At 54.8% G+C, this 27,680-nt stretch overlaps 1 protein-coding gene across 1 annotated transcript in view; it reads right to left on the reverse strand.

The window, feature by feature from the left end:
- Positions 1-153: 153 nt before the first annotated feature.
- VSTM2L (V-set and transmembrane domain containing 2 like) overlaps positions 154-27,680 on the reverse strand; it is a 35,296-nt gene continuing 7,769 nt past the window's right edge. The window contains exons 2-4 of the mRNA XM_004272831.3: positions 11,377-11,546; positions 9,736-9,786; positions 154-597 (exon numbers count right to left, since the gene is read on the reverse strand). Of these exons, the coding sequence (XP_004272879.1) occupies positions 322-597; positions 9,736-9,786; positions 11,377-11,546 (497 nt within the window). The 3' untranslated portion in view covers positions 154-321. The remainder of the gene's footprint in view (positions 598-9,735; positions 9,787-11,376; positions 11,547-27,680) is intronic.

Below are 27,680 nucleotides of genomic sequence, written 5' to 3' on the forward strand. Positions count from 1 at the left end.
CTGAAGCTGGTGACACAAGGGGGCAGCCCGGCCCCGGCCTGGTGCCCCACCCCAGCGTTCCGGGGCGGTTGTCCCCTCGGTGCCCGGGCCACCGTCTCTGAGCCAGGTCACGGGGAGGGTCTGAAGGGGAAGGGTTGGGCGGGCCTTACATGCTGAGCCGAGGGGTGGTGGGAGGAGGGCCGACGTGGGGGCCACGGGCGGTCTCGGGATGGGGAGGCAGCTGGACCCGGGCAGTCCCGTCCCCAGCGGTCCAGCGGCTCCTCATGCACTCGGTACAGCCGTAGGGGCGCAGGGCGGGCCGGCGGCGGGCTGGGCATCAGTCTAGAGGCTGCAGGCCTCCTCATCCACCGAGCGCTTCCGCAGCTCCTTGCCGGGCTTGGGGGGCGGCGGCGGGGCGGGCGCTGCGGGCGGGGCCTTGGGCAGGTGCAGGACGGAGTTCTCTCCCGGCTGCACCCGCAGGTAGGCCTTGACCTTGTGGTGCCGGGCCTTGCCGTCACTGAAGTCGATGACACGGCACTCGTAGGTGCCTTCGTCCGTGGGCTTCACCCGCGACAGGCGCAGCTTGTGGGAGATGTTGCTGCCCACCACCTTGACCACCTGGGGGCGACAGAGAGACGGTGACCTGGCCACAGGAGCCCACTCCGTGGGTGGGGCCCCAGACACTCCCATGAGGGCACGCGGAGTTAACAGCAAAAGAGTAGAAGCAACTTCAATGGCCATCAACAGATCAGATAAATAGGCAGTAGTCAGTTCATTCAGTGGACTGTTGCACAGCAGTGAAAAAGAATGAGCTAGAACTAGGCGTGTTAGAGCTCAGGGACATGCAGGAAGTGAAAAGATCTCATTGCAAAACTCCTACATACGGTGTGATGCCATTTCTGGAAAGAAACACGGGAAAATACTCTACACTGGTTTTGATGACTTGTGTGTGTGCAAGTTTGGAAACAGATGGGAGGGAACACAGTGGCCTCACCACCATGGCTGTCTCTGGAGTGGAGCCCAGGGAAGGGCCGAGGACCTGGGGTAGACTGCAAAGTGAATTCTTAGCTTTGTTTCTCAAACAAAAACAAATAAATAAATGCTGATCACAAGTATATCAGGATGCTAACAACTGTCCAGTTGGGGGGGAGCAAGAGAGTGACATCCGTCTTTGTACTTTGGCTTTTTGCTTGTTTATTTATTTGATATGGTTTTAAAAATTTTACTTAAAATTAAAATATAATTTATATAGAGTAAGGTACACACAGATTAATGAAATTTTACTCACGTGTACACCAGTGTGACCACCATCCAGAGCAGGGCATGGGACACTTACAGCCCTCTGGAGCGCACCCTTGTGGCCCCTCCTTGTCAATACTCACCCCCAAGGGGTTACCCACTAGTCTGATTTCTATCAGCATAGATTAGTTTTCCCTGTTCTTGAACTCCTCCGTGTGTGCCTTCTTTCACACAACATAGTATCAGTGAGATTCCTTCATGTTGCACGGCTCAGTGTGTTCTTTTTTACTGCAGTGTAGTATTCCATCATATGGATATACCACAATCTGTTTATCCAGTCACCTGTTGATGGACATTTGGGTAGTTTTCAGACTACAGCTCTTACGAATAAATCTGCCACAAACATAAAGCTACTGTGAGTTTTTTTTCAATTAAGAAAGAAAAGGCAGTTTCAATTAAGAAAGAAAAGGACAGTCATATAAGATAAATCGTTGGGGAAGCTGGGTGAAGGAGACAGGGGACTCTGTGATCTCTTTTTGCAACTTTCTATGAGTCTGCAATTCAAAATAAAAAGCTGGAAAAAAAAAGAGAACAGCTGGGCCTATAGAGTGGGGGGGGTGGTAATGGGAGGGGGCTTCCATCCTTCCTTGTCCCCTTATTTCTTACAACCAAAATGAGCCTTGCCCCACCTCCTGTAGCCCCTGCCCCACCTACACAGAACAGGGGAGAAAAGTCCCCAACCACCAGCCACGGGCCCCCTGCCCGATGATTCCACCACCAGTTGGCACTGCAGGCTCGCCAGGGCCAGGATGGAGCTGAGTGGGATTCAGACCTGTGGCCCCAGTGCTGAGCCCATCTGGTCCCTCTCCCCTTGGGGGGTGGGCAATGGGGACAACCAGCCTGCCTATTCTTGCCACACCCCAAGTTCTGGAGGAGGACACCCCGGCCGATCACCCTTGCAGTGAGGAGGCCGGGATGAGGAAGAGGACGGTCTCTGAGGGAGTGCATTCATGTGCGGCCGGGCACTCAACGCACGTGACTTCTAATCACCCCACTAATCTGCTCCAGCTTCCCTGGCCCCTTCCTCCCAGATGCCAAGCTCCTTCTGGCCTCACAGCCTTCTGGTCTCTCTGCCTGGGTGCTGTCTCCATGACTCCCATTCATTCTCCAACATCACCTCCTCCAAAAAGCCTTCAATCACATCTCCCTGTCTGTTTCTTTCCTAGCAGTCATCACAATTTGAGAACCAGTTTGTTTACTTGATTTTTGTTTCTCTCTCTGGCTAAACTATAAACTCCACGAGGGCAGGGATGATACCTATTTTGTTCATCTTAGTGACCATCGCAGAGGCTGGTACCCTGCAAATAATAACGATAAAAACATTTGTTAAATGAATGGTCTCACTCTAGCTCCTTTCTCCAAATGAAGTGGTACCCAGATATTATGCTTTTTGATTTTAGGTCACGTATATATGATCCTACCCACTTTACAGATAGTGAAGCTACGGCTCTGAAAGAAGCGACTTTCCCATGGGCACTGAGTCAGTGAACGGCAGAGCCGGGAACTGACCCCAGGCCTGAGTCCATGCACTCTAACCCTCCAAAGGCATGACGGAGGCCCACAGAGGGTCACGCAGAGCTGGCAGGGCCAAGGGGGGTTTCCCAGGCTCCAGAAGGGAAGAGAGCAGTGGGCAGCCACAAGGAGCCTGGCCCGTCCCCCCTTATTCTGAGCCTTCCTGGCTGGTCGTCATCCCCCCACGAGGCAGGAAAGCATGGGCTTACGGCACGGCAGGAAGCAGGAGGTGGGACAGAGGCAGAACTTCCCACCTTTCCACCAGAGCAAGCAGCGGGAGACTCTTCCAGCTGCCCGCCTGGGCAGGGGACCCCTCCTCTCCGGGTACCGGGGCTGGGCCCAGCTGGAGGCCATCAGCCCTGCTGATTCCATCACCTCTGGCCAAGGGCACGGAGAGGTCCTGCGGCCCTGCCAAGCTCTCAGGAGAGTTAGGAGATGCTGCTGCAAATGCGCAGCGGGGAGTGAATTACCTCAACATCTGTTTCCCTCACGGATATTAATTATCCTTCATTTGTCAACCCTACAAGGCGCTAATGGAGTAATAATGTGAAGGCTGGGAGCAGCGCTAGGGAGGGAGCACCGAGCCCAGCCCCCTTCTCCGCCCAGCCCCGGCCCAGAGGCCAAGGCCTGGGCACCAGCTCCCTCCTGCCCTGTCGCCCCTGTGTGGCCTCCCCGCTCAGGGAGGAGGAGGGAGACAGGGAGCACAGCAGACAGTGCTGGGAGGCTGATTCTGACCCTGACAAGTCACCAGCATGCTGGCCTCGGTTTTCTTGGGCTAGATCCATCCATCCATCCATCCAGCTGACGATTAGCGAGCGCCCACTCCGAGCTGGGCGCTGGGGATACAGCTGTGAATCAGCCAGACCCCAGCAACATCCGTGCGGGCTCCAGGTCTAACGGAAAACCCAGACCTCACACCCGCAACCGAGCACCCCGGGGAGCTGGTTTCCAACAGGACGAAGGGAGAGGACACACATCAGAGGCTGCTCCCTCCCAGCCCCAGGGGTCTGCGCCTTTAAGCACCATCCGGAGAAGGCAAGTAATAAAAACAGTAACAACAGTCACGGTATTGCTGGTAGCTAGTGTTTATGGAGCGCTTGATCCCTGTGAAATGATGCGCTAAATAGTCTATACCTTATTTAAACCTCATAATAACCCCACGATGTAGGCACTGCTGGGATACCCACTGTATGGGTCAGAAAACGGAGGCTCAGAGAGGTGAAGTGATTTGCCCAAGGCCACCCAGCTGGTGACAGAGACCAGGCCTTAACCACATCTCTGGGGAGCCTCCCGGAACCAGTAAACCACAGGTCTTTCTACCCCCTCCCCCGTCATTCCATAGGCCCCCAGCCCTCCATGTCTTGGGGGAGCCCAGTCCCGCCTCAGAAGCATCTCCTGTGGGAGGGGGCCCATCATCCTACCCAGGCTTGTTGTGGGTGGTGGAGCAGCCTGTTGGATTTCAACATTCACAGACTGGGCAGAAAAATCCTGCGGCCCAGGCCTCCAACACAGCCGGAGAGGCTATGAGGGGAAGAGACCCCCAGGCGGCAGCCTGGCTGTAAATCGTAATCACCTCGGCACAGGCATCGACAGGCCTTAGCAGTGCAGTTAAGCACCTAATTATGCTGAAAGAGGCAAGGCCAGTCCACACCAGGACCAAGCTGAGCCTCCTCCCTGCTTGCCCACGGCCCAGGCCCTTCTGGACACGGCAGGAGCCCACAGACCATCAGGTGGGCGGGCTGGGACCTTTCTCCCGAGCCGAGCCAGGAAGAATGGGTGATGCTAATTTGCGACCATGGTGCCAGACCTTTCCTCCACGTGGCCTCAGCCTAGGAGTGACGTGGTGGCCCTGGGAAGGTGCTGGGTGGGGAAGAGGGGTCAGAGGGTCCCTGCCCCAGGCCAGGGCTTGCCCTGAGCTCCGCCACTCCCGTGCCTCCGTCAGCAACACCCAGCCGCCAGCCCCTTGGCATGTCCAGAACCCAACCCAGAGTCTCCCCAAATCTGGGCCCCAGAGGGCTTCACCCATTCCAGCTAGACCTTCCCAAGTCGTCATCCCCGCTGCTCCTTTCACACTCTGGCAAAATCCATCTCTGAATCCCACTGACCTTCCCTCTAAACATCACTGGGCCCCCTCCCCTGCTCTCCAGAATCCAGATCCCCAGGCACTGGCCAGGACATCGCAGCCTCCTCCAGGGTCTCCCCAGAGCCACTCTGGCTCCTTCCAATCCGTCCTCCCGTGACAGCCAGACAGATCTTCCCAAAACGCCCCCAACTGAGAACGCTTCCTTTGATGGCTCCCAGCAGTGGCTGCTGGGGGGGACCTTTGGGGTCTCATCCCCACCTTCCCCTCAGCCACAACAGCCTCCTGCAGTTCCTCCAACACACACACCCAGAGAAGTTCCCCCTACTTCTAGTCAACCTCTCTACACTTCAGTGCTCACTTCACCTCACTCCACCTCCTCCAGGAAGCCCTCCAGACCCACCAGACTAGGTCAGGTCCTCTGTTACTGGCTGCGCTCCTTCTCATTTTGATGGTCGTTGTTGTAATTTTACTTTTTATCATGAGGGATTATTGGATTAACATCCATCCCCCGCACTGACTGGGAGTACCGTGAGAGCAGGGACTGGGAGTGTGTGACCATGGCCTTCACAGAGGAATCTTTTCAGTCCCAGCCAGAGGCCGGCTGCTCTACGGATGTCTCAAGGGATTTCCAAGATGGATGGAGTGATTTTTGACTCCACATGAATCTTGCCTCCCTTTCAGACTTCAGAGTTCCATGCCCTTTGTATATTGTGGATCACGGCAGGAATTTCAAGAAAATACAGAAACGCCTACTGCAGAAAATAAAGTCATAATACACCATGACCTGCCACTTGGCCTGTTAATCCTTAGTGAAGGATGCAGACCTCATGTGCTGCTCCAGTGGTCCCAGCCCCCATCCCCCACACCAGAAAAGATGCGGTATCCATATGTGTATCATACCTGTGGGGCAGCCAAGCGGGGTAAACAGGGGCTTGACCTATAGGGCCACTTGATTGATCTGACCAATGAAGCTGCCTTTTAACCATTTATGGAGATTGGGGGACAGGGGGCTGCAGTATGCTTCCTGAGGCCACTTTGGATGTACCTGGCTTTTGGGGCTTAGCTGGAGAGGAGGCGGGGCTTAGGAAGAGTGGGCTGGAGCACGAGGCTACACGTACATGGAGACCCAGGCTGCCCACGGCTATTTTGGACTGAAACAGGTTACATGAACTGAATCTACAGCACAAATGACTTTGGTTAGACCAAAGGAGGAACTAACAGTAATGAAGGCAGGGAAGCCCCCTGGGAAAAAAGGTGTGTGGAGAATTTCACCTTATTTTACAATTAGGAAGTCGGGGGCCATCTCAACTTGCAAAACTGGTTAAGGGGAAATTAACCTAAATTCCAAAAGACAGAACTTCAGTTAGGTCAAAAGAAAAGCGTCCAGAACTTGAAAATGGACATAGCAAAATTTACCTGAGCCACAGGAATAAGGCCCTGATGGTAGAATCCTAGCATATACAAGCTCCCAAGGGAGACACTTTTAAGGCCAGGGGGTCCTTTCCCAGGCCCCAAGTTAAATGAGGTAATTCATGTAAAGTACTCATCATGGTTCCTGACATATGGCGGGCACTCAATAAATGTTAGCTGCTTTATCATTACTATTATTATCATCATCATCATCACAGATGCCTGTCCTCCCATATAAATGATCTCTCTGAGCTCTTTTCATTCCCTCCCATTTCCTGTAGAGAAGCTGGGCCTCCTTTCCCCGCTCCACACATGCTAGGAATAGGAGTCACGTGATTCGAATACTCATATTAAGTTTCCACTCTACTACCCACTGTCATTCACATGACCAAATCCGGAGGAATTTCACAGTTGCCAGAGTGTTTTCATATATTCATTAGACAGCTGTGAAGGGGGGAAAGAGAGGCCCAGGGGACTGGCAGAGCTGGACCAGGACTCAGGTCCTGTGACATTCAGGGCTGGCTCCACTGTGTCCTCACTGTCGCACCCCCGCACTTAGCACTGCCGTATCTCAACCTGCCCAGGGCCACCACGGCGGCCCCAATGGGTTACAGAGCCCATCATGGAGCCCTGCCCACACCAAACTCCCAGAAACTCACTGTACTTCCTCCTCCGAACCCGAGGCCCCCCAGGTGCTGACGCTACCAGCGGGGAGACTGAGCCGTTTGGTTTTCACAGTTTTTCAAAAATCAAATTAGGTCCCAACAGTTAAAAATTGGGAGATTATTCCATGGAACTCGGGATTTTTAGGTGACATGGGGCTATGGGGCCGGAATTCCTGCCTGGCTCATCTAGCTCCTGCAGATACAGGGCCTGCGGTCCCCAGGTCCCATAGTTTCACACAAGCCCCTTCATGGCTGCACGTCCCCCGTACACGTCCATGCACAGGCATGACGCACATAGTGTTGGCATGTCCGTTTATCAAGATCTGTGTCTGGGGGCTTCCCTGGTGGCGCAGTGGTTGAGAGTCCGCCTGCCGATGCAGGGGACGCGGGTTCGTGCCCCGGTCCGGGAAGATCCCACATGCCGCGGAGCAGCTGGGCCCGTGAGCCATGGCCGCTGAGCCTGCGCGTCCGGAGCCTGTGCTCCGCGATGGGAGAGGCCGCAACAGTGAGAGGCCCGCGTACCGCAAAAAAAAAAAAAAAAAAAAATCTGTGTCTGGCTTTACACTGCCACTGGCCTGGGGGTGTGTGGGTACATGTGACAGTCACCTGATAAATATTTATTGAGCACTAACTACCTGCCAGGCGCTGTGCCAGGCTCTGGAAATGTACCAGTCAATCAGGCAAGCACAGTCCCAGCCCCACTGTCTCCGGGGAAGACAGGCCTGAGACAAATGCTCACAGGCATGGATAAATGCAGACAGAAATGCAGCCAGCAGGGAGAAGGGAGGGATGCCGGCTGAGTTCCAGGGTCCAGGGAGGCTTGCTGAGCTGAGCTCTGAAGGAAGAGAGAGGAACAGTTTTCTAGGCAGAGGGACTGGCCTGTGCAAAGGCCCAGAGGTGGAAGGAATGGGAGGCTGGAAGGCAGCGGGTGGAAGGGGGCAGTGTGAGCCGGGTCAAGCGAGGTGAGATAGCCCAGAGGGTGAGCAGAGCAAGTTGCAACAGAACCTCGAAGCCCGCAGAGAAAAGTCTGAGCCTTCTCCTAAGCTGCAGGAAACCGGCGTGTGCCTCTGCTTACAGGTGTCCACTAGCTGCGCGTCTGTGTATTTAAGAACGGTCACGTGCAAGACGCTGTCTGCACAAGGAACTGGGTCTGTGCTTGTCTGTGAGTTTCCTGGCCAGAGCCCCAGAGCCCCAGAGCCCCCGCTGGTGCAAGAATCGCCGGGGCTAGGATGGGGTGGGGGGGGATTGCACAGTCATGCTGAGCACATTTATTTTATTTAACTAGTTAGCACCTTCGCATTCCCCTCACGTGGGGCCCAACAGCCTTGAATTCTAATCCTCTAAGTCAATTAGATTATTCTCTCCTGTGCCTGAGACGCTCCTTAAACCCCAAACAAAATCATCGGCGAGAGAGTTGCCATGAACGGGGTATATTAATACACACACCGATTTCTACCTTCCCGGGCTTAACGGATGGGTGTTTGGGCGAGAAATGGGGTATTACGTATGGGTGTGCCCTTGGCAGAGAGAGAGGGTTCGGGTGAGGGCTAGGGATTTAGAGAGGGTGGACCAGCAGCTGCCCTGAGCTGGAAATGGCTCAAATTTCCAGATCGCAACTCAGAAAGGCCCCGGGCAGACTGCACTAATGATGCTTTGAAGGCCCTTGCCTGTCATCTGCCTACCTCCTGCTTGAGCCTCTGTGGGAGCCTCCCTCCTGGCCTCCCTGCCTCCGTTCTGCCACCTCCAGTGCCTGGCACAGCACCTCATGCCTCCCGATGCCCACTCTTTACACTGTGACTTCCGCTCAGGGAGCTCCTCTGCATCTAACTGGCCTTGGGGTCCCGAGCTCCCCCGCAGGTCCTTGAAGGACTTCAGAAGGAGCAACAGAAAAGAGTGATTTTGGAGGTCACTCCCACACATGCACATTCATACCCCGGCGGGCACCTGCATCTTCTGAGTATGTGTCCAGTGGACTTCTAACCTCCTGCCAGGCTGACCACATGCCCCGTGCACAAACCCAAGCTGGTCCCATGGCCACATGTGTCACCAGGCCGGTCCCCTCTACACAGTCTCTTTTCTCGATCCTGCCTGCCTCTACCAGGCCCTGCTTTGGGTGCCCTCCTCTACAAAAACTGTCAATCCCTGAGTCCCCTGGGTGCCCCACCTCACTGGGCTCCAGCGTAGCCTGAAGACAAAAAGCTGGAGGCAGCTCAGCCAAGTCACGACCTCCAGCAAGGCTTTGACCCCTCTAAGCCTCAGTTGCCTCACCTGTAAAATGGGTGAAAGCTTGCCCTTCCCCATAGAGATGGAGCAACGATAAAATGAGTCAATGCATGAGAAGGCCCGGCCAGTCTTGAAATCCTTCAGCTGTAGTCCCCCTGTCCTGCCTCACGTCTGGAACCAGATGACCCAAGTGACCATGAGATGCCACAGCAGTCATTCGTGATGGGCCAAAAAAAGCCGGCTCAGTCTCATTATACCCTGTTGGTTCCCCAAATAAAAAATGCTGCTGAGACAGACATGAAGCATCAGGGAGGCACACAGCCTTGGCCCCAACAGGAGAGAATGCGCCTTCTCACCCCCTGTCATTTGTTTGTGCCTGTCATTCAATGAACTTGAAAAACCTCTGGCTTTTAAAAAACAGAGCCAGGCCAATTTTTCCCCCTTCTTTTTTCCTTCTCCTCCATCTTCTTGCCCAAGTTCCCTGCTGAACTGGATTTTTTTTTTTTTAAATTACAGCTGTGTCCTCCATTAGAGCCCTTGTGAGAAGTCATTACCAAAACTCACACTTATTTTGGTCTCGTCCTTCCCTGCGTCTTCCTGCTGAGATGCTTTTAGCTGTTGGGAGCGGGAGGGTGGAGAAAACAGAGACAATGTGTTAGGATCACGGGGTGGGGATACGAGCAATGGCTAAGATTCTCGTAACCGCAAGTGATGCTCTGGGGACTACGGGTCTAGAGGTTGGGGTCCTTCAGCTCTATGTCCACTCAGGGCATGGAGGTGAGTCAGAGCAAAGGAAGATAAAGGAGGTGCCTATAAAACTGACTGTGCATGTGCTACACATTCTGATATATACGGTATTTAGAGATACACAGGGAGGGTACGTGTGAACAGGCAAAAACGTTATTCGGGCTTGGTGTGTCTGTAGGAGTGTCTGTCTGTACACTTGCATCTCTCTATCTGTGAATGTGTTGTGTTTTCAGGAGTGTTTGCAGCAGACGCTGTCGGAGCCCTGCCCACATACTATCCCCCGGCAAGCTGACCCCAGAGGCATCCAACGACAAAGCCTGCAACTCTTTGCCTAAGGGCTTTCTCTGACCACTGGAGTCCTCTGAGCCTGTGTGCTGGGGGGGTTGACACCTCCAGGAGCTAGATGAGTTTAATATATATTTGTGAATATGTTAGAGGCCATTTCATGAAACATGCAAGAATGTGTGAGCATGCCCGTATGTGCATATGAAGGTGCGTCATGTAAGTGTTCATAAGTGAACAGGTGGGCAGACATATGTTTGCATAATATTTACATATACACAAGCGTAAGAATGAGAGTGTCTTAGTTTGTTCCCCCAGAAGCAGACCCTAAGACAAAGATTCAGGTGCAAGTGGTTTATTTGGTAGGTGATCCCAGGAAACATCAGGAGAGGAATGAGTGAGTGAGACAGAAGAGGGAAGGAAGTCAATAATGGGTATGTCATCAAGCCAGTTACCCCCCTGGGCAACTGGAACTTACTCCCACTGGGCACCTGGGGGAAAGGGAGCAGATGCTCTTCAGTTATCCCAACGGAGGAGCAAGGGAGCTGGGGTATTTACCCTCCAACTCCCGTCAGTCATTGATGGGGCGCTCCTCCAGCCCGCCTTGCTAGCCAGCAGGCTCTGTTGTCCAGAGAAAACCCTCAGCAGTGTTGGCAGCGGGGCTGGTGGCAGGGGACGGTGCTTACCCGGCACGTGGGCGGGGACACCAATAGCGTCTGCACTCCGCCACCCCCTCCCCCGCTCCCCGCCGCAGGCTGGCGCAGTGTGTGCGTGGGAGCGTGTACGAGTGCAGAGGTGAATGTGTGTGCCGTGACTGGGCGGCCTCGTGTGCCTGCACGTATGTGGAAAGGCATGCATGTACACGTGTGTGTGACAGCTTCTGTCCCTCTGGCCTGCTTCCCCACCTGTACACGAAGGGAGGGACTCTACTCCTTGGAAGGCCCTTCTTACTGGGCCCATCCCAAGTGCTCAGCCTGGCTCCGCCCCCTGCCCCTCCCCACAAACAGGCCTCCGTTCCGGGAAAAAGGGAAGGAGACAGCTGGGGGCTTCAGAGGACGAACGTAGCCGGGGCCCACGCCCCTCCGAGGAGCTGAGGGGCAGAGACACACTCCTCCCCGGGGGTGGGTGGGCCAGGGCTCTCCCAGCCCCACTCGGAAGTCTCCCCAGGGGCGGTACCTGGTTCGAGGCCCATCCCTGCTTGTCCGTCCAGTCCCTGTGGCTCCGCACGTACCACCACTGGATCTCCAGCGAGTAGGAGGGCGAGCCGCTCCCGCGGAAGGAGCAGGCCATCTCCACGTCCTCGCCCGTCCGCGCCGTCATGTCGTGGGGCGTCTCTGTGAACAGGGCTGTGCGGAGAAACCGGGGGAGGGGTGGCCGGGGCTCAGGAAACAGCGGGGCCGGCGGCCCGGGGCTGGTGCGGGGGCTGGAGCTGAGAGAGAGGGAGCGACCGCGCCTGCGGGCGGGTGTGGCCTGGCTGCAGGTGGGGCACCTAGACGAGCTCCGCGAGGCTGCGCAGAGGCCTGTGCGGCGGCAGCTGGCCAGACCTGGGGATGAAGGCGTAGGCCCGGGGCCCCGAAAGCCCCACACAGCTGGGCCTTGATCCCGGAGCCCGCGGGCACCAGATTCTCGAGAAGGGAGCGATGGATCCGAGGAGGGCTTGGTTGGAAGGTGTGAGCAAGGAGGGCAGGGAGGAAGCTGCTGTTTTCATCAGTTCTTCCCCGATTTCTCCAGTTGCCCCCATTCTGGATCATTCCCCACCCCAGGGCACAGCGTTCATCACCGTCTTTGCAAAACCAAATCAGACCTACCCCCCCGGCCCCCTCGGAACCCTTCCTCGGGTCCCCCCTGCACCAGGTTGGGGGGCAAGCCCTGCCCACCTCCCCCTGGTCTCCATTCTGTCCTGTGAACATGCCTCACTTTCTCACCTCACTTTTGCCCTCGCTGTTCCCAATGCCTGGAATGTTCTTCCCCTGGTCCCTCTTCGTCCAGCAAGTCACTCAAAGCTCAGCTGAAACTTGGTCCCCTCAGAGAGGCCTTCCCTGACCACGTGGGTAGGTTCCCCTCAACCCCCCACCTCCCACCTGCCTGGGGAATGGTCACGGTCTTGCATCGGTTCACTGCCTGCACTGCCTGTGCAAGCTGCATGAGAACAGGGACCAGCTCTCCTGTGGCTACACATCTCCTGGCACCTCGTAGGTGTGATATATCCTCCATCCTCTCAAGAGCCCCAGGAGGCGGTGGGAGACACATGTGACCCCCATCCCTCCAGCAGGGTCCAGCTCGCCCACCAAATCCCAGAGCAGGTGGTTCCTGGGACCCAGCAGGAGCCCCACCCACTGCCATGCCCACCAGGCTGGCAGGTAAGAGAAAAATCCCTGCTCAGTGCGGCCCAGCACCGCTCCCCACCATGTGTTCTGACACTCGTCTCTCCAAACAAATACTGTCCTGAGATGTAATTAGAATCCTTTCCTCTTCTCAGGAGAGATTTTCTCACCCTGGAAAGACACCTGGCAACAGGCAGGTCACCCAGGGAATGCTGCATCCATCAGTGCCCCGATCCCATGCCCACCTTGCTGCTGCAGCCCGCCAGACACCCCGACCCAGTGGGCAGACAAGCCCACCTTGCAGCCCCCGTGGTCCCTCAAGGCACCGCTCAGCTCAGGGCAGGAGGAGGACAGAGTCTGACTGGGGGCGGGGGTGCTGCTCTGGGGCCACCTCCCTCCACCCCCTCCCCATGATCCCAAGGGCTGTGGGAGGTTCGGGATTGATAAGTTGCTTTTTCTGCTCTGCACAGAGGGTTTCCAAGTGGAGCCTGACTCCAGCAACGAGTCTCTGGGCTAAGAGAAAGTCTGTGACATCCCTGACCTCCAGGGTCATGCGTTCAGGCTGCCCACATCCTCTGAGGTTCGGGAGGGACTGGCCGCTGTTGCATAATAAGGCCCATTTAATAAGAATGGGTGTTGTTGGAGTTACTGAACACAAGCCAGGCGAGGTGTGCGGTCAGCTGAGAGCTGGGCAGCAGGCTCCTGGAGGAAGGTACCCGCCCACCCGCCTCTGCCTTCCAGGTGCCCAGGCCCCAAACTGTAGAGTTGTCCTTGCCTCCCTCGTTCTTCCTCTTACACCCCCTTTCAATCTCTGGGGAATCCCATGGGTTCTGCCTCCAGAACATCTCCTGAATCTGGTCCCTTCTCCGGTCCCCACTCCGACTGCCCCATGCTGGGCCAGCCGTCACCACCTCTCACCTGTAACAGTAGGGGAGCCTCCTCACTGACCTCCCTGCCCGCTCCCCGACAATTTATTTTCGACACAGCAGCCAGAGGTAATTTGGCAAAACACAAATCAATCCCTGTCTCTTCTGTCCTCAAGCTACTTTTCCACTTGCTTATTCCATTCCTGACACGATGGCCTCCTTGCTGCTTCTCCAACGTTCCAGCTGAGATCCTACCTCAGGGCCTTTGCGCGTGCTGTTCCCTCTGCCTAGAAGGCTCTTCCCCCAGATTCTCACATGGCTCCCTCCTTCCCCTGCTTCAGGACTCTGCTCAAATGTCACCTCCTCAGCAAGGCCTACCCTGACCACCTCACTTAAAACTGCATCCCTGGGAATTCCCTGGCAGTCAAGTGGTTAGGACTCAGGCGCATTCACTGCCAGGGCCTGGGTTCGATCCCTGGTCGGGGAAATAAGATCCCACAAGCCTCACGGCCAAAATAAACAAATAAATAAAATTTTTTTAAATGAAAAGAAAATTGCAAAATTGAATTTGTATTAAAAAAACAAACAAACAAACTGCATCCTTTGCCCCAACCCAGTGCTTCAAATCCCTCTTCCCTTCCCATATACTAACAGTGCTGTCTACTAGAACGTTCTGTGACAAGGAAAATGTTCTATATCTGAGCTAATACAGTAGCCACCAGCCACATGTATCTATTGAGCATCTGAAATATGACCAGTGTGAATGAGGAACTGAATTTTAAGTTTTATTCCATTTAAATTCATTTAAATTTAAATGTAAATGGCCATTGCTAGGTAATGGCTACTGTATCGGACAGCACAGCTAATATTTATGTTTATGGTCTGCTTTCCCTTCCAGGAGGCAGGGGCGGTGCCTGTCTTGTCTACTGATATATCCCCAGCTTGGCACATAGTAGGTGCTCAATAAATACTTTTTGAATAAACAAATGAGCAGACCTGGCTTGTCAGTGGTGGAGCAGCGTCCACAGGCAGGAGGGGCCCTGTCCGAGGGTCCCAGGCCAGGCTCAGCCCTCCATGCCTGCTCTGACGCTGACTTGCCAACTCAAGCAGGACTGAAGGGGGCCGCTGAGGACCGAGCCACCAGGAGGGCTGGGAGGTGATCAGAGCGAGCCATTGGCCCCCGGTTCTGGGACAGCCGGATTCGGCTTTGATCCGGGCCCCTGCCCACCCGGTACCCTTTGCAAACAGAGGAAGGAGGAGAGTGGTGAGGCCCCCTAGTTGGATCCAAGGTAACCGGCAGTGTGACCCTGCTGGCCAAGAGACAGTGGGAGGGACACAGCTGTGACCCTCTCCAGGTGCCACTGCCTGAGCCATGGGAATCAGAAAGTACCCACACTTCTCCCTCCTGCAAATGGAGAAAGGGGGTCCAGAGCTACTGGGGGGTGGGGGGTTTGCTCATCCCAGGATCACAGAGCTAGGAAGGGCGGAGCCAGCCCTGGAGCCTGGGCCTGCGTGACTCAGCCACGGCCCTTCTCCTCCCAGAGATGGCTGAGTGGAGGAAGCACATCTGTCCGACAGGAGGATGGGAAATGGTACATCTGGGTCTCATGGGTGGAAGGAAGGGCACAGATGGGCTGTCCTTGGGTGGGGTTTCCATGAGGGTGACCCGGGGAAGGGCCAGCCTCCATCCACCCTCACTCAGCCTCCCCCTGCCCATAAGCTCCCCCAGTTGACTGAAAAACCCTGACCCTGGCCCACCAGCTCTTCTTACTGATGCAGAAAATGAGGTTCAGAGCGGGCAGTATCTGGCCTGGGGCTACTCAGCAGCCAGGGGTCAGCAAGGTCAGGCTTCAGGCCCTCTCACTCCCAACACACAGCCCTTATCCCCCAACCCGGATCCCAATAACCATCCCCTAGAGGGCACTGTCCAACAGACACCAGATGCAAGCCAGGCAGGCAACACACATGCGGCATTTTAAATTTTCTATTGCCATATTTTAAAAAGTGACAATTTTTTTAAACAGATGAAATTAATTTTAATCATTTATTTTATTTAACCCAAGATATCAAAAAATTATTTCAACAGGTATAAAATTATTAATGAGATATTTTACATTCTTTTTTGTGCTAAGTCTTGGGTATCCAGCATGTATTTTACATGATTACAACACATCTCAATTTAGACTAGCCACATTCCCACTGCTCAGTTGCCACGTACGGCGGGTGTCCTGGCAGGTGGTGACGCTGGGCCAGCCTCGCTCCCCTCTCCCTCACATGTCCCAATTGCTCAGAGGAGGCGGCCCAGGCCCAGCATAGGGTGGTAACCCTTCCAAGGCCATGCGGCAGAGCTTGGATTTGAATCCAGGACTGTTTGACTCCCAAGGCCATGCTACTCCCAGAGGGCTCTTTCTTAAAAAGGAACAGTCCCAAATGGCCAACCCTGCCTTGGAAGGTCCTGGAGAGGACCCTTCCTCTGGGACAGGGTGGGGAGTCTGTTTTATTCTGAGCGTAAAGGTCTGGGTGGGTACAGAGGAGGCATTTCACCCAGGCTGAGGCGATCAAGGGAGGCTTTCCAGAGGGGGTGTTGCTCCCCCCATCCCCAGGTGGGCCAGATGGTCCTGCGCTGGAGTGGGGAGGGGCACTGGCTGGGAGAATGGAGGGAGAACCCAGCTCCAAGAACTCCTGGGAGCCAGGAGAGGTGTCTGCAGGTGTAGCCACCAGCTCTTCCTCGCCACGGTGGGCTCTGATCCCCTCAGACCCTGCCTGGAGGCACTTGGTGGAATGGGTTGGGGGAGGCGCCCTCAGGATCCCATTGACTCCAACCTCAGTGGTGATGGGGGCAATGCATCCTCAGGACAAGTGGGGAAACCGAGGCTCTAGACATTTGATGGCGTATCTGAGTCTTCTTGTTCCAGAGGCAGCAACACGAAGGTTTGTCTGGGCTCCACCCCAAGGAAGCCCCTTCCCCCCAGGGAGAAGCTGTGTGCAGATAACTGCCAGGAGCACAGGACTGAGATGGGGAGGAGGGACTGAGCCTGTTTCTGCCAACAGACTTGCTGTGTGACCTTGGGAGAATTTCTCCCCCTCTCTGAGCCTCAGATTGCTCCTGTATACAATGGGGATTGTACATCACGGTCTGAGACCCCCACCAGCTCAGACGGCCTGAGGGAGAAAGTGATGTATGTCCTAAGAGCCATGGTTTGGGCATTGGAAGGGGAGGGGTCCCTACTACTTGGGGGAGAAGGGGACTCTGGAGGGAGGAGGAGGTGGCCTGGTCATTCAGCCAGGCCCCGAAGGAGGCGTGGATACTGACAAGCCAAGGAGGATAAAAGGGATGGTGTGAACCAAGGAGGAAAGGAGGGAAACCCAGGGAGCCTTGCTTAAAAATGATAATAATAGGGACTTCCCTGGTGGTCCAGTGGTTAAGACTCAGCTTCCACCGCAGAGGGCATGGGTTCAACCCCTGGTCGGGGAACTAAGATCCTGCGTGCCGCGCGGTGCAGCCACAAATCATCATCATCGTCCACCATTTACGGAGCACCTACTGCACGCCTAGCATGGTGCAGACATCGTCTCTAACAGTCTCTAATCCACTCACTCCCATTAGACAGATGAGGAAAATGAGGCTCAGAAAGGTGACATCATTTGCCCAAGACACACACACAGCTGGAATTTGAACCTGGGTCTGACCAGCAGGCATGACCAAGACCCAGGGGTCCATCAGCTCCCATCAGAATTTGTTCTGAATTATCAGGTTGAGTTTAGTCACCAGGCTCCACACGTCTGTATCCCACTTGCACACCTCCAGAGATGGGGAACTCAGTTTCTCCTGCATCCACTGAAAGTGGGCAGCCCTAATCGGCAAGAGGTTCTTGCTCCCTCTCCTAACTCTGTGACGAGGACGTGGCATCAGCACCCGACACTGGAAGGTGATCCACATTAATTTTTTTTTTTTTTTTCCGGTACGCGGGCCTCTCACTGTTGTGGCCTCTCCCGTTGCAGAGCACAGGCTCCAGACACGCAGGCTCAGCGGCCATGGCTCATGGGCCCAGCCGCTCCGCGGCATGTGGGATCTTCCCGGACCGGGGCACAAACCCGTGTCCCCTGCATCGGCAGGCGGACTCTCAACCATTGCACCACCAGGGAAGCCTGATCCACATTAGTTTTGATGAGGAGGATGATGATGATCTCTGAGAAATACGGAGTACTTGCCAGGCCCTCTGCCAAGCTCTTTACACATATTTTCTCATGCCCCCACCAGGATGCTATGGGGTAGGTGTGATCATTACCATCCCCATTTTTCAGATGGGGAAGCTGAGGCTCACAGAGGTTAAGTGACTTGCCCAAGATCACAGGGTGAGTAAGTGGTTACATATGAACCCAGATCTAGAGGACTGAGGAGTGGGAGCTCGTAACTTCTAGACCATGCTCCTATAGCCCCTCTTCCCAGTCTCCCCAACCTCCTTCCCTCCACCATTCAGACAACCCCATCCCCAACTCCCTACGCCACCCCATCTCCACGTCAGCATCCCTGCTGAGTTCGGGACATTAAAATCCTCTCTCCTCTCTGACATCCTCCCACCCCTGAGCACCCCTCTCCCTGTTCAGTTAACTCCTCGCAGCCCGTGCCTAGGGAGGCTGGTATAATTATAGATTTTTTTTTTTTTTTTTTTTGCGGTATGCGGTATGCGGGCCTCTCACTGTTGTGGCCTCTACCGTTGTGGAGCACAGGCTCCGGACGCGCAGGCCCAGCGGCCATGGCTCACGGGCCCAGCCGCTCCGCGGCATGTGGGATCTTCCCGGACCGGGGCACGAACCCGCGTCCCCTGCATTGGCAGGCGGACTCTCAACCACTGCGCCACCAGGGAAGCCCTAATTACAGATTTTTGAAAAGGATGCAGTTGTGCTCTCCAGCCCCAGGGCCCGAGCAGGGCTAGGCTTGCTGGGAAGACAATTAGAACCACTGTCCACAAATTAGGATTCTACAGGAGAATGAGAAAGGGACTTCATTGAATGCAACATCTCCTTCCTTTCTGCTTTTAATTGTATTAATTAACCCCAGGACTGGTTAACAGGGCATCATCTGCAGGAAACAGCTCGTGACCCTGGCCTGAGTCACTGAGTTTGGCTTCTGGGAAAGGCAGGGGATGACCTGGAAGATCTCACCCGCCCTTCAAGAGCAGGACCCTAACCTTCTTCCTAACCTTTCAGGCCCTGGTTCAGCACACACACCTAGGGCTTGGCCTCAGGTCTGGATTCGAACCCTGTTTCCTCTAGTCCCTAGCTGTGTGAGCTGGATAAGCCCCTTTACCTCTCCGAACCTCAGTTTCTTTAGCTGAAAAAAGGGGAGAATGAGAGGACAGAGAGAGGGTTATACAAGGCAACATATGCCTCACGCCCAGCACATAGTAGGTGCTCACCAAATAGCACTCCCTTCTCTCACCTTCTAGCTCAAAATTCTACCATCACCAGGAAGATTTTTAAAGATGCTCCTTTGTAGCCTCATCAGATTATACGATGGATGCGACATCTGTATTTCACTCACACCTGGACCACGAGACCTCTCATCCATCAGTCCTGTACCTCCTCTCCTTCCTCATTTGCTCCCAACAGCTGTCCCCCCGCCAAGCCAGGGGGATTCACACAGGTCCTGAGGGGCTTGTCAACCAAGGTGACCCCAGCCCAGGCCCCACCTCCCTCCATCTCTGAGCTCAGGTTCCCCATCCCAGACCCTCTGGTCCAGGAAGCCTGCAGGGACTGGACCCTAGCCCACCCATAAGTCTTTGCCAGAGCGACAGCAGGATTCCCCTTGGGGACTGGTGGTAGGGGCATGCCCTAGTCAGGGGAACCAAGGCAGAACTGGAGCTAGAGAGAGACAAAGGGGGCAGAGCAGAGAGAACCAGTGCTGCCCCAAGGGCCCCTTGGTCATCCCTATCTCAGGCCCCATCTCTTGCCAGGACATAGAGTCACCGCTTACTCGAAACCTCCAATGATGAATGGATGCGCAAAATGTGGCGCCTCCACACAGTGGAATATTATTCAGTCTTAAAAAAAAGCAAGGAGATTCTGACACGTGCTCCAACATGCATGGACCCTGAGGACATCAGGCTAAGTGACATAATCCAGGCACAAAAGGATAAATACTGTATGATTCCATGAGGTTCCTAAAGTAGTCAGGCTCACAGAGACAGAAAGCAGAATGTTTGGGCTGGAAGAGGGTGGATGGGGGAGTCATTGTTTAATGGGTACAGAGTTACACTTTGGGATGACGAAACATTCCCAGATGTGGATAGTGGTGATGGCAGCACAGCAACCTGATTATATTTGATGCCACTGAACTGTACGCTGAAAAATAGTTAAAATGGTGAAATTTACATTATGCGTATCTTAAACACAACTTTTTAAAAAACACCTCCCGTGGCTTCCCAGCCCTGCAGCGGTGTGTTTTCAGGGATCTGTGCCACAAGGCAACTTTCCACTAAATCTGCGCTGTCCAGTAGGGTGGCCCTGAGCCACACGTGGCTGTGGAGAGTTGAAACACAGCTAGTCCAAACTGAGATGGCTGTTCAGTTAGGTCCACACTCAATTTAGAAGGTAGTATAAACATAAGAATGTATCAATAGGGCTTTCCTGGTGGCACAGTGGTTAAGAGTCCGCCTGCCAATGCAGGGGACATGGGTTCGAGCCCTGGTCCGGGAAGATCCCACATGCGGAGCAACTAAGCCCGTGCACCACAACTACTGAGCCTGCGCTCTAGAGCCCGTGAGCCACAACTGCTGAGCCCACACGCCTAGAGCCCGTGCTCTGCAACAAGAGAAGCCACCGCAGTGAGAAGCCTTCAACGAAGAGTAGCCCCTGCTCACCGCAACAAGAGAAAGCCCGCACGCAGCAACGAAGACCCAACGCAGCCAAAAATAAAATAAATAGATTTATTTAAAAAATTAAATTAAATTAAAAAAATAAAAAGTGTGACTCACTGAGGGCCATTTCCAGAAAGGCTGCTCTGTACCCAGCTCAGGAGGGTGCCGGGGCCAAAAGGGTGTGTGACACAGGGTCAGGAAGGCCTGCAGTCCCCGGAACTCCTAGCTGGGAGGCAGAATAGGGAAAAGGGCTGCAGAGGGAGTGTTTACAAGGAAGCCCCAGCTCACAGGCGAGTCTCACAGAGCTCCTGAAATCAGGGGATGTAAAATGTCCATAAGAGGAAAACCTAAATAAGTGGGATGGAAAAGCCTCCAGGGAATGGGGAGGCTGGAAGGGATGGGTGCAGGGCACCTGCCCTGGGATGGACCCAGGGGAGGCACCTGAGGTTCTCTTTGTTTCCTCCTGGGCAGCCCCCAGCTTCTGGCAGGCGGCCTGCAGCAACAGGGATCGAGGTGTGAGTCAACGAAGGCTGTTTCATCTTGGAGTGGACAGGTTTTCCCTTCTCAAGAAGTGACAGGGAATGCATTTTGTACCAAAGCTTGAGGAACTGCAATATGCCTTATTGGGAAGATGGGGGGCTGGGCACACAGCAGGGGCTCAAGGGCTCCCTGCAGAAGGAATGAAAGAGATCAAATTTCATGGACTCCTACCCTGAGCTAGGCCCTGTGCTGGGCTTCCTAAGATGCTTAGGTCAGGCCCTGACTCTCAAGGGGCCCACACTCTGCAGGAGTGACAAACACACAGAACAGTCTGGACAAGAGCTGGGACTGAGCCTGGATCGGCACGTACAGTTGTTCAGGGTGTGCACCATTCACAGAGCCATGAATCATAGTGCACAGAGATGTGCAGGGCACAACTGCATGCAGAAGCTCTGGATGGAGGTGCACGTGCTAAGAGAGGAAAGGGCAGGCCCATGTCTGCCTGGAGAGTCAGGCTTCTGGGAAGTGGGGACATGACTGGACTTAAACACTGATGGGGTTTGCACAGCTGGGGGTGTTCAGGACAGGAAAGGGCATACCAGAAGTAGAGTTTCCCAAGTCCAACCTTTGGGGGACCACCTTTACCATTTCCGTAGGATCCCGGTACCACCTGCACTATCATTTACTTAATATTTATTTTCGAAAGCATCTTTCCCTTTTTACTAAATAAATTCAGCTTAAAAGGAGAATTCAGCTTAAAAGGAGACTTTTATTGCTGCCATAAATGGAAAATCAGCAACACGTGCCATAAAGAGAGGGTAACAGTACAAATAAACACTACGAAAACCAAACAGCGTTCGTAAATTCTAGCCAGGGGAGGTTGCCTGCTGAAGGCTACGCGCCTCAGTCCCCATTCCTCTCATTAACAGGGGAGACTGGCGAGAGTTAGGCGTTAAATTCAGAGCAGCACCGAGCAGAAACTTTCTTCTTGATCAGAAGGGCCTGGGATGCAGGTCCAGCTGACACCAGTGGGCATCAGTGGGCAACCACCGCCACCACTGTCCCCGGCTCTGACTTCCTTGGCCGCTGGCCCAGTCCCCCACGATTCACCTTTAGCTGGTACCTCCAAGACCTTGCTCACTCTGGCCCATAGACCTGGAAGCCTTTCCTGCCACTCACCTATACGGGGCAGCATCCTGTCTGATTCGCTGTAAGTTTCCGTGTGCCTTGTGCATGGGGAGGGCTAACACCCATTTCAGGAATGAGGAGGCCCGAATGCACGCTAGTAGAATGAATGACCAAAGATATGAATGGAGGGCTCCCTTCTGTGCTGTGCTGCTCAGACCAGGGCAGTGACTTCCTGAGGCATTGGTTTCCCTCCCCCCAAGTGGGGACAGAGCACTGTTTTTGTATTAAAACAAACATGAATATATTATGGCATAGAATACAGAATTCATGCATTTTGAATGAAATAGGAGACATCAAAGAGATACTGTCCTTGGTTGGGAGCTGTTTACTCTCCTGCATGGGGAGAACCCCTTGTCCAGGGCCTCCATCTGATCCAATCAGAAGCTGCTTTCACCTCTGCAGCCTCAGGCTCCTCAGACCATGCTCTGCACGCTGGAGTGCTGATGCGTCGGCAGAAGGGGCAGGGGACCAAGAGGAAAGAGAGGGGCTGGGGGAGGGGGAAGCCCAGGATTTACAGATGCAGATGCCAAGTTGCAGCTCCACCCTGACTTGCTGCGTGGCTTCGTGTAAGTTGCTGCACTTCTCTGGGCTTCGGTTCCCACATGTGTCATTGCTTAAAGGCTTATTTTTGAGGATTAAATGAACTCACGCGGGTGAAGAGCCTGTTTCAGTGTTCGGGACACAATAGGGCCTCAACGCCCACTCACTGCTGAGTTTTAGGGACACACAAGCACATTCACCCAGGTGGGGCCCCTGCCCAGCCCTGGCTGATGACCCACCCAATAACAATTAAAATAGCTAACACTTTTGAGCACTGACTATGTGCGAAGTGCCTGGAGATGCTGTGCCTCAGTTTCCTCATCTCTATAATGGGGATAATAATAACCGCCACCTCATAAGGCTGTTGTAAGGATTAAATGCGTTAACATTTATAAAGTGACTGCCTGACACCAAGTATGTGCTTATAAAGATGTTTCCTTTTTATTTATTCATTTAGTTGTAATTGAAGTGAAATTCACATAACATGAAATTAACCATTTTAAAGTGTGCAAGTCAGTGGCGTTTGGTGCAGTCACCATGCTGTGCGACCACCACCTCTATCTAGTCCCCAAACGTTTTCATCTCCCCGAAAGGAAACTCTTTACCCACGAAGCAGTCACTCCCCCTTCCCCCAGCCTCTGGCAACCACCAATCTGCATTCTGTCTCTATAGATTTGCCTGTTCTGGGTATTTCACATACATGGAATAATAGAATATGTGGTCTTTGGGGACTGCCTTTTTTCGCTTAACATAATGTTATCCAGGTTCATCCACATTGTAGCGTATATCAGATGTCACTCCATTTTGTAGAGGTGTTTCTTTAATAAAATATCTCACTGAATCCCCAATACGACCTGGGAAGTAACCACTATCACCCTCGTCTTCTTACAGATGAGGAAACTGAGGCACAGAGAAGGTGGGGACTTGCCCAGGTCCCCTGCCAGGCAGCCTAACACAGCCAGGTGGGCAGTGCTGGCACCTAAGGCCGCGGGCAGAGTGCCTCCCAAGGCCACCAGCGCACATTGAAGGAGACAGCAGTGGAATTACAAATCTAGGGAGATTTAAGGAGAGTGAAACTATTCTGGCACTTGCAGGATTGCGGGAGTTGAGCAGGTTTCCCCAGTGGAATTCCTGCCGCCTCTTCCCACACATCTGGGCCACAGGGGATGAAAGGGTTTGGGAGGGAGAAAGGCAAGTGTGGGAATGTGCAGGGAGGCGGGGACAGGGTGGGGCAGCCAGGGACGGGAGAATGCAAGTAGGCATCCTGATGTCTGTGCAGGTACCATTTCTTTTCATCCTCACCTGCACATCCTGCGAAGCCGGTGGGGTAAGCCCATTGCACCTATGGCCAGTGAGGTTGAGTGGGGGCCAGAACTTGAGCCCAACAGTGTCTGATCTCAAAGCCCAGGCGTGTACCCATCCCTAATGCCTGTCACAGGCAGAGAGGGGGCAAATGGAGGAAGCACAGGGAGATTGCATCAGCCATCGTATGAGTGGTTACCCCAGAACCCCAGAAAGGAGCATCCCCAGATCCACTGAGAAGAGGAGAGAAAAGCAAGCAATGTCTGGAGGCACTAAGTGTGGAGCCAGGGAGGCCAGGGCCATGCAGAACAGAGCAGAAGGGGAGAGGCAGAGACAAGGGCATCTGAAAGCCAGGTGCAGAGACCAAGCGGAGAGGTGAAACCGAGGCAGCCCCCAGGGGTGCTTCCCCCAGAGCAGAGCTTCTCAGGGCGCCCAGCAGGCGGGGCAGAGAGCAGAGCGGCCATGCTGCCCCTCCTCCACACCCTCCCCGCCAGGGCCCGGCCTGGGTTACACCTGGCCCCGCTTGGGACCTCGTTCCTGCCCCCGTCCCAGCCCCTCCTACTCCTGTCCAACTGTGTTTGAGAAATCCAAGAATGCAGCTGTAAACACGTGGGCTCTGGAGTCAAGCTGACCTGGCTTTGAACCCCGACTGCACTTCCTCGAGGTAGGCAAATCTCTGAGCTCCAGCTTCCTCATCTGTAGAATGGGTATTGTGGGCACTCAACAGGGTCATACACACCATGGAGTATTATCATGACGGCAATGACCAGGCTGCTATTCCTCTCTCAGGGGGTCTTGGTCCACCTCCTGCCTCCCCAAGGCTCCCACCTCCCTTTTCCTCACCTAGAAGACTAGCCTGACCTGGCCTTTTAAATACAAGGACTATTCTAGAACCAAACAAGCCCTAGTTGAAGGGGTTCTGCCCTACCCCAGGGCCTTTGAACTTACTGTTCCCTCTGCCTGGAAGGGGACTTGACAGAAAGCAGCAGAGCTGGGATGGGGCTTGGGGCACCCAGCACCTAGCTGGAGTTCAGTGACCACTGCTGGGGGTCTCTGGGGGGCATAAGGAGACCAGCTGGTGAGTCTTAGGGCCCCTGCCCCCCCAGGCCCTCCTGTCAGCTGTCAGCCAGCCTGCCCTCCCCCTCCCTCTCCTCTGCCTGCCCGAGACCATTAGTGTGGCTTTGTTTTGAGCACTATTTCCACTACCATGTGCTCTGGCTGCCGGGCCTCCATTAGGGACCCTTTCCTGGGGCCGCTGACAGGCAGCCAACAGCTCCCCAGCGAGCCAGCAGTAATTGCTGCCGCCTTGAAGGTCGGAAACGATTTTTTTAAAACCTCACAAAGCAAAACAGACACCCTGCCGTCTGCTCTCGCCTTCCCCGCCCTCAGCCGGGAACCAAGCCCGAGGTTTCCAAGAAAGGGGGGTTCAGTTAAGACCCCCCCAACCCCAGAGACACCCTTAACATGCCAGGCTGGGGGAAAACAAAGTTTGGGCTCTGCTCCCTTGCTTTGAACTAGGTGGGGGGCCCCAGACACCTCTCTAAGCCCCAGTTTCCTCCTGGTCAAGATGGGCGTGTTGATGGGTGCCTGGGGTGCCTGCTGGGGTGACCATGACGAGCTTCTGACAGGAGGTCACGGGCCTCTCTGAGGACGTACACGAAGCAGAGAACCAGAATGCAGGATCTGAGGAGGGAGGAACTTGGGTGTTCAAGAAAGGAAGCGAGTGTACCTTCACACACACACACACACACACACACACACACACACGCACACGGGCTTCCATCTCCTTTCAGGCCCACATTCCCATCATTCCCTGGACACCTGGACCAGCCCCATCATCCTATGAGCCCAGAAACTCAGCCCCCCAGCCCCCGGCAAACAGCCTCTCCTCCTCCGCTAGCCCCTCTAGCCTCCAAGTCCTGTTTGAGCCCCCATTTCAACTCACAGTGCCATCCCCACCCAAACTCCAGCCACGCCCTGTGCCTTCCCCACTCAGAAACCCTCCAGGGCTGCCCCTGCCCCGGAAATCAAAACCAAGCTTCCCAGCCTGTTCTCAGTACCTCCAGCTGCAGCCTGCTTTTCCGGATATGCACACACGACTCTCCAAATGAAGCCCCTCCCAGACGCAGGCAGTCAGGCAAGGCTCCCTACTGACCACCAGTCTCCTCTCAGCCCTGATGGTCCCCGGATACAGGCAGAAAAGGAGTCCACCTCCCCCAGGAAGTCGTCCCTGACTGCACCAGGACACAGCAACCACTCTCGCTGGAAACCTCCAGAGACCTCCCTCCAATGGCTCACCTGCCCTGTTTCCTGGGCTCCCACCTCTGGCTGACTGTCCTCCATTAGCTCTCCCAGTACTCACCCCCTGAAGACACTCACCAAGGACTTGCCAGGAAAGTGAATGAAGCTTCTTCCAGGTCACGAGAGAGCACTGTGTGGGGGAGTGGGGGGCAGGACTCCAGAGCCTGGCTCTGCTGCACACCGGCCCTGTGTCCTAGGGCCAGCCCTGGCTCCTGTCTGGACCTCAGTTACCTCCCCAGTGAAATGAAGGCTTCCCTGGAGGACCACAGGTGGGCTCTGGGGGCCTCAACAAACCCTCTGATGCTGGACAAAACCATGTGGCATTTTCAGGAAACAATCCAGTTTTCATCAACATTCCAGCTCTCAGGAGGATCACAACCTCCAAAAAAATTAGGAACCACTGGTCTAGACAATGTCCAGCGTCCCTTGTAGCTTCCCCACGCGGTCATTCACTCGTTTATTCGCTTCATTCATTCAACCAACATTTCTTGGGTGCCTGCTCCGTGTGGGTGTCATCGTCAAGCACAGAACCTGTGTATGTGTAATCCTGAGATGTCCCCTGAAGAGAGGAGCGCACGTGTGTGTGTGTGTGTGTGTGTGTGTGTGCGCGCGCGCGCGCGTCTACAGAGAGAGAGGGAAAGGGAGGACCAAGGTGGGAGAGATGAGAAGAGGGAGGGAGAGGGATAGAGCAGACACAGGGAAAGGGACAAAGAAAGATGGAGAGACTGAACAACAGAGACAGAGATCGAAAGAGAGAGAAACCCACGGAGAGAGAGCTGGAGGAAGAGGGGAAGGCGAGCATGTGCCACCGATGGGCAATGCCAGCCCCCCTAATTGATGGCTCTGAGCGAGGCCCCCCTCCCGGCTCCGGCTCTCACCTTCCAGATGCTCCCAGAGCCTCCACGCCTCGCATCCCAAGGGCACCAGCTTGGAGGGGGAGGCTGGTACAGACGCAAAGGCAGAGGGCACCCGCCTGGCCCCTCAGGCCAGCCCGCTAAAGGACCTCCCAGGCCCCTTCCCCCACTGCCACAGCTCCTCCAACTGCACGTGAGCAAATACCCTACCCGAACATTCACTCTAGACTCGGGCTCAGACAAAAACAGCAGCCCCCAGTAGAACACTCGGGCAGGCGCGCCCACACCCCCGCTGCTCCCCACTGACAATGCTGGACTTGGATCCAGGAGCTTGGACTCTCAGCCCTGGGCTCTTTCATCCAGACCCAGGCCTTCTCAGCATTCTGGCATCACGGACCCTGAGAGAATCTGACGCATCCAGGGCGCCACTGCGGAACAAAGCACCTGCCCACAAGCCCATGCGGTTTGGCAGCCGGGAAAGGACAGATGAGCGGGTGAAGAGCCACAGGCTGGGCTCAGGCCTGGCTCTGCCATCCAGCATCTGTGTGTCCTCAGGCAAATCGCATCACCCCCCAAGCCTCAGTGTCCTCATCTGTAAAATGGGAGTGCCCTCCTCCCAGGCCGGGCGAGGATTAGACGAGAGGAGGAGGGGGAAGTGAGGCACAGAGAAAATCCCCCATGAGTGCTGGCTGGTGTTTCGGTTCATAGCCCGAAAGGCCACTGAGAGCTAAGCACCATGTGCTGGACGGAATCCCACGCCATCGT

The sequence above is a fragment of the Orcinus orca genome, chromosome 16 (assembly GCF_937001465.1).
Source record: "Orcinus orca chromosome 16, mOrcOrc1.1, whole genome shotgun sequence".
Lineage (NCBI taxonomy): Eukaryota > Metazoa > Chordata > Mammalia > Artiodactyla > Delphinidae > Orcinus > Orcinus orca.